We start from the raw sequence: 7,148 nt of genomic DNA on the forward strand, positions 1-7,148 counted from the left end.
GGGTTTCTATTTTAGTTGTTTAGTACTAATAACTGATCCAAATCAGTTATTAAGGTTGTTTTCCCTTTTCCCCAAAACCTATTTAAGGATAGGTTTCGTTTCCCCCTTTGTATCAGAAATTTTACAGAAGAAATAAAATTATGTTTTCATACCTGCGATTGCTATGCTTTCTCCTTGTTTCTCTACCATCTCTGCATCCCACTTCATCTTTTCTGTTTCTTGCTCGTGCCCCATGGAGATGAAGAGAGATCCCATCTAGCGAGCACAATATGGTATCAGAGCAGGTTTTTAACCTGCTCTACCTCCGTTGCGCTCTGATTCACACTAGGCTCAAGGTTTCTTGGCATCTTTTTTGAAGATGGACAATAAAGACGTGGTCAAGACTGAGAGCACCAACCATGGTACACACAACACTGATCTTGATCTAGCTCTCATACCCACCAGCCCTTATTACCTACACCTTGGAGAAAACCCAGGTTTGGTCTTAGTTTCCACTAATTTGAATGATTCTAATTACCCCTTTTGGAGCAGGAATATGCAGCGTGCTCTGCTGTCCAAAAATAAGTTGAAGTTTGTCAACGGGAGCATCAAGACTCCCCTTCTTAATGATCCCATTTACGAAGCATGGGAAAGATGTAATGTAATGATTTTGTTATGGATTATGAGGGTTCTTTCTCCTGATATTGCTAAGAGTCTTCTATACATTGATTCTGCTAAGGAACTCTGGGAAGAACTAAAAGAAAGGTTCTCTCAAGGGGACTATTTTTAGATCTCTGATCTTCTCCAGGAGATTCACTCTATCAAGCAAGGATAAAGGACCATAACCCAGTATTTTACAGAGTTAAAGAAGTTATGGGAGGAGCTGGACTTCTTGCGTCCCTTACCAACTTGCACATGTAGAAAGCCCTGCACATGTAGAAAGCCCTGTGAGTGTGATCTTACTAAGGTTTTCTTGAAATAGAGAGATGTTGAACACTCTATTTATTTTTTAAAGGGCCTAAATGATTGTTACAATAATGTCAAGACTCAAGTTTTGGATCCAAAGTTTTGTTAATAGATCCAGTGCCTGGTATAAACAAAGTGTTTTCTTTAATAATACAACAAGAAAGGAAATATAACAGTTCTGGAACTTTAAGTGTTGAAAATAAGGTTCTTTTAAATACTGCTGAAAAAACTAACTACAAAGCTCAAGAACAGGGTTCTTGGAAAGGTCAAGGCAGAGGAAACAACTTTTGTGGTCAAGGAAGGGGAAGAGGAAGAAACCCAAATCAAGGGAAACAATGCACATACGACCATAAGATGAACCACACTGCTGAAGAATGCTATTCAAAGCATGGTTATTCCCCATGGTATAAACAGAGAGGAGATCAAGAAAGAAGTTACTACAATGATAAAAGTGGCAACACACAGCAGACATGCAACCTAAAAGTCAAGGGTGATGCACAAGACTCCACTAATCAAACTTCCACCAAAGAAGCTAACACAAGTACTTCCTTAAGTACTGAACAAATACAGAAACTGCTAAGGCTTTTGGAAGACAAAGGTGAATCCAATCATGCTGTTAGCCACATTCAAAGCTCTAGCAATAATATCTCCATTCACAAAGATCAACAAGGTAAAGTCTGGATCTTAGATACAAGAGCTACTGATCATGTAACACATGATCTGAATCAGTTTTCAACCTTTTATAAAATCAAACTTGTAACTGTAAGACTTCCTAATAATTTTACAGTCATTGCTGAATATGCTGGAACAAAATACTTCAATAATGATTTCATAATCTACAATGTTCTTTACATTCCAGATTTTTCTTTTAATTTGATTTATGTGCAGTCCCTTATCAAGGACCTAAACTACAGACTAATATTTTCTAATGAGCATTGTCAGATACAACACAATACTTCATACAAGACGATTGGGCGTGCTAGCATGCTAAAGGGTTTATACCATCTTGATAACTGCCCCTCCATCTCTGAAGATTATCTGCCTCTGAATACAACTCTCAATTGTTCTAAAAATAGTGTAAACATTTGGCACCACAGATTAGGACATCCATGTGACAGTGTTATGAAACAAATATGTAAAGTCTTTCCTTATGTGAATGATTCTTGTAAAGATATTTGTGATATCTGCCACTATTCTAAACAACATAAACTTCCTTTCCAAGATAGCACTACATCTTCTTTAAATTGCTTTGACATGATACATACTGATATATGGGGTCCTATTTTTGTCCCTTCTATACATGGTCATAGATATTTTCTTACTGTGGTTGATGATTGCTCTAGTCATACTTGGATCTTTCACATGCATTCTAAGAGTGAAACTAGAAAACTTTTGCTAAATTTTGTCATTTACGTTAAAAATCAGTTTGAAAAGAATATTAAAATCATAAGGTCTGACAATGGTCCTGAGTTTGAATACATTGATTTGTATAATCGTTATGCATTGAGCATCAAAAAAGTTGTGTTGGAACTCTAGAACAGAATTCTGTTGTGGAAAGAAAGCATCAACACATTCTTAATGTTGCTAGAAGTCTTTTATTTCAGTCTAAATTGCCTAAATGCTATTGGTACTATGCTATTAATCACGTTGTACACTTAATAAATAAAATGCCTTTTGCTGTTCTAAAGAATAAATTCCCTTATGAATTTCTTAATCAAAAACCTCCTACTTATCTTAGCTTAAAGGCTTTTGGTTGTCTATGCTTTGCTTCCACCAGTGATGTCAACAGAAACAAGCTTGATCCAGAGCTAGAAAATTCGTTTTTATTGGTTTTAAGCCTGGAATGAAGGGTTATGTTCTTCTGGATATTAAGAGTAGAGAGATCTTTGTTAGTAGAAATGTCATGTTTTATGAAAATATTTTTCCTTGCAATTTTTCTAACAATAGTGAACAAGATCAGAATGTTGAGTTCTTAGAACTAAGCAGTTTACATGATGATGTTCCCAACAACTATATCTCTCCTAAGGACCACAACATGATAGACAACGATGATGAAAATAGCAATACTGATAATGACATTACAGATTCCAGCAGTGAGAGTGATAGAAGAGAAGATATCACTGAGAATCATGATCAGATTAATATCCAACCTGAACATGATCAAGAAAACCAACAAAGTACTGATACTATTCAACAAGATCTCATTAGCACTGAAGATCAAGATCTAAGGCGATCAAAGAGAAGCAAAAAAATTTCTGGCTACCTAAAGAATTATCAGGTCAATGGTTCCTTTAATGTTAACAACTATGTCCTTCTTGAATGCATAAATCATACCTATAAATCTGCCTATCCCATTACCTTTGTTGTTTCCTATAAATCCCTATCCAAGGATCACTTCAATTACACTCTAGCCATTTCGACTAATAAAGAACCTCAATCTTATGCTGAAGCCAGTAAAAATACTGAATGGATGACTGCTATAAACAAAGAACTAAATGCTTTGGAATTAAAATAAACCTGGTACCTAACTGATCTCCCTAATAGAAAGAAACCTATAGGATGTAAATGGGTGTTTAAGATCAAATATAATGCAGATGGTACTATAGAAAGATATAAAGCTAGGCTAGTAGCTAAGGGGCATTCTCAACTAGAAGGGGTTGACTATTTTAACACTTTTTCTCCCGTTGCTAAACTGACCACTGTTAAAATTCTCCTAGCTCTTGCAGCTGCTAAAAACTGGCACCTACATCAACTTGATATAGATAATGCCTTTCTTCATGGAGAACTTGATGAGGAGGTCTATATGTCACCCCCACCAGGACTGAGTGTCTCCAAACAAGGGCAAGTTTGTCGTTTGACTAAATCTCTATATGGACTCAAGTAAGCAAGTCGACAGTGGTTTGCCAAACCTTCTTCATTCCTTATAAATCTTGGTTTTGTTCAATCAAAGGCTGATTATTCCTTATTTGTTCAGAAAACTACTAATAATTTTACTGCTTTACTTGTTTATGTAGATGATGTGTATGGAAGTTATCAATAGAACCAAAACTTTATTACACCAAGCTTTCAAAATTAAAGATCTTGGTAAATTGAAATTTTTCTTGGGCTTTGAGGTGGTTAGGACAACGACAGGAATCCATTTTTTTCAAAGGAAGTATGCTCTAGACATCTTAGAAGAAATTGGGATGCTTAACAACAAGCCCTGTCAAAGTCCTCTCATGAGTAACACTAAGGACCTTTTTGACACCAACAAAACTGTTCACAACACAGATTCCTATCGAAGATTAATAGGAAAACTTCTATATCTCACTAATTCTAGGCCTGACATTAGTTTCTCTGTTCATTTACTCAGTCAATTTGTGCATGGACCAACCATACATCATCATTAGGTTGCCCAACATATTCTTAGGTACATTAAGGCAGATCCAGGCCGTGGTCTTTTCTTCCCAGCTGAGACTGATATCCAAATCAAAGGTTTTAGTGATTCTAACTAGGCTGCTTGTCCAGAAACCAGAAAGAGTGTTACTGGATTTTGTATATTCCTTGGCAGTTCTTTAGTTTCCTGGAAAACTAAGAAACAAAACATGGTTTCTAGATCCTCTTTAGAGGTAGAGTATAGGGCTCTCGCCACCACTACGTGCGAGATACAATGGATTAGTTACATCCTTCGCGACCTACAAGTTCAGACCGATCTTCTTGTTGTGCTTTACTATGATAATCAGTCCGCAAGGCACATCGCACACAACCCCACCTTCCACGAATGCACCATGCACATAGACATTGACTTTCATGTGGTTCGGGAGAGACTTCAACACAACCTATTCCGCCTTCTTCCGATCAGCTCGAACGATCAACTCGCAGACGTTTTTACCAAAGCTCTTCATCGCACTAACTTTAAAATCAATGTCTCCAAGCTAGGAATGTTGAGCATCCACCATCTAGCTTGAGGTGAGGGTATTGAACCCCTTAGGGTTTCTGTTTTAGTTGTTTGTTACTAATAACTGATCCAAATCAGTTATTAGGGTTGTTTTCCCTTTTCCCCAAAACCTATTTAAGGATAGGTTTCGTTTCCCCCTTTCTATCAAAAATTTTACAGAAGAAATAAAGTTTTGTTTTCATACCTGCGATTGTTATGCTTTCTCCTTCCTGTTTCTCTGCCATCTTTGTATCCCACTTCATCTTTTCTGTTTCTTGCTCGTGCCCCATGGAGATGAATAGAGATCCTGTCCAGCGAGCATAATATCCTTACCATTATTTAGTGACGATGATTATATTCATTTGCTTTTTAAATTTAGGGACCAAACACCATCAAATTTTGGAAATAGAAGAAATCCAATTTCGCGTTGTAGTTTAAGGACTAAAAAAAATATTAAGTTAAATATGTTTTTGTTCCCTTAACTTTCAATGAAAATTGAAATTAGTCTCTTTTTGAAAGTTTGGTCTAATTTAGCCCCACAACTTTAGAAATGTGTGAATTTAATCCTTTTAACCAAATTTTGTTAAGTTTATTTAACATTTGAAATGTGTTTCATGATAGTATTTGAGTTGTTTATACCATTTTATAATTTTCACTTCAAAGTTAAGTTGGCGCCTTATTGTGGAGTACACATGTGGTTTACACCTCCCTGAAGGCTTGAAAAACATAAACTTACTATTATGTGTTGTGAAAGGAAACCAAAAGAAACTATGCTACAACAAATGAAGGTTAGAACAACCGATCAACCTAGCTAACTTTAACTAAGAAAAATTACTTAAAACAAAACTTATGACAATACCTAATCTAGAAGCATATCCAAATGCAAAATCACGACTGAAAACAGAACTTATTATTCTAAACAAGTTTAAAATAAAAAAAGAAAGAGAAGAAAAGAGATAGAAACGAAAAAAAAAGAACTCAAAATTTCTCTTCTTAAACCTAGAAGACTACACTAAAACAACACAAAACTGAATTTTACAACTTAAAAATCAAGGCTACAACTTCAATTAGTACTAACACCTTTTAGTAGCATTAAAGCAATCAGGAAAAGTAAAGAATCAAACCAAATAGAAAGGAAATCAGTGTTAGAACATGAAACAAAATGACAACCCAGCCACTCAAAACCACAAATCATAGGAGGCCCATTTTACATCTCTTTAATTCAGTGAAATCTCAAATCAAAGTAAAACAAACAACAATTTTTCATCTACCCGTAACAACATTCGATCCAGTGTAGGTTAAAATGGGTTGCTTACCCTAACCTTCGAAAACCACGCCAGAGGTGAGAAGACACGATGGTGGTCGCAGGATGAATGCTCTATGATGCAGCGACTAGGGTTCCGATATCTCGAAATGAGAGCTCCAAAACCAAGCTAGAGTATAGGTGTTTATGTTTGTGGAGGAGGCGACAACGTGCATACCAACGCAAAAGAGTTGTCACGATGGAGATTAGCGCTTAGGAGTATATGGTCCATTTATGATTGCATCCCATATCCCTTGATCTATTGATTCAATAAATATTTTCATCCTAATTTTCCAAAATTGGTAATTAATGCCACTAAACATAGAGGATTTACGAATTGAGGCACCTTCAGCAAAGGGTAACTTGTTTTCAGCCATTTCAAGTAGTTCAAAACAAATTTAGGACCTTACTTGAGCAAATTTCAAGTACCTAGCTCTGATACCAATTGTTAGTTTTGAAATGGTTGAAATGCCAAGAAGGGGGGGAGGGGGGTTGAATTGGCTAGTTAAAAATTTAGGCTATCTTTGAAAGCTAAAAACCACCTTTAATTGAATCCATTAGATGACCAAGTCAGGATGCAAACAGTACTGAACTATACACTTTCAATCGGTCAAAGACAGAGTTAATCGATTGGTTGTACTAAACAAATTTTGTTATGGTATAATCAACCGATTGAAACAAGAAAATAGTCGACTGAAATACTACAAAAAATGCAAAAATGTAGATTCGAGTTTTAAACCAGAAACAATGCACAAGATTGATCAAGACAGGTTCTAAATGATTATGCAAACATGCTCAATATTGTAGATGCCATGAAAACATGCAAGAACATGAAAAAGATGATTAAAACACAAGTTCTTGAAACTTTAAAATGAAAATGCAAGAGAGAAAGGTTAGAGAATAGAGGAGACCACGAGATTTTTATACTGGTTCACTCAAACCTGAGCTACATGCAGTTTGTCAAGGCAACCTGAGCTTAAGTTT

The 7,148-nt window shown here is 35.9% G+C and overlaps 1 protein-coding gene across 1 annotated transcript; it reads left to right on the plus strand.

Annotated features, from left to right (window-relative positions):
• The first annotated feature begins 358 nt into the window (after positions 1–358).
• LOC146886419 (uncharacterized) lies at positions 359–769 on the plus strand. The gene has a single exon (XM_085673437.1). It carries the CDS (start codon positions 359–361, stop codon positions 767–769), a length of 411 nt encoding a protein of 136 aa, XP_085529563.1.
• The last annotated feature ends 6,379 nt before the right edge of the window (positions 770–7,148 follow it).

Source organism: Vigna unguiculata, chromosome 5 (genome assembly GCF_037176805.1).
Source record: "Vigna unguiculata cultivar grain cowpea cultivar isolate G323 ecotype 2 chromosome 5, ASM3717680v1, whole genome shotgun sequence".
Classification (NCBI taxonomy): domain Eukaryota; kingdom Viridiplantae; phylum Streptophyta; class Magnoliopsida; order Fabales; family Fabaceae; genus Vigna; species Vigna unguiculata.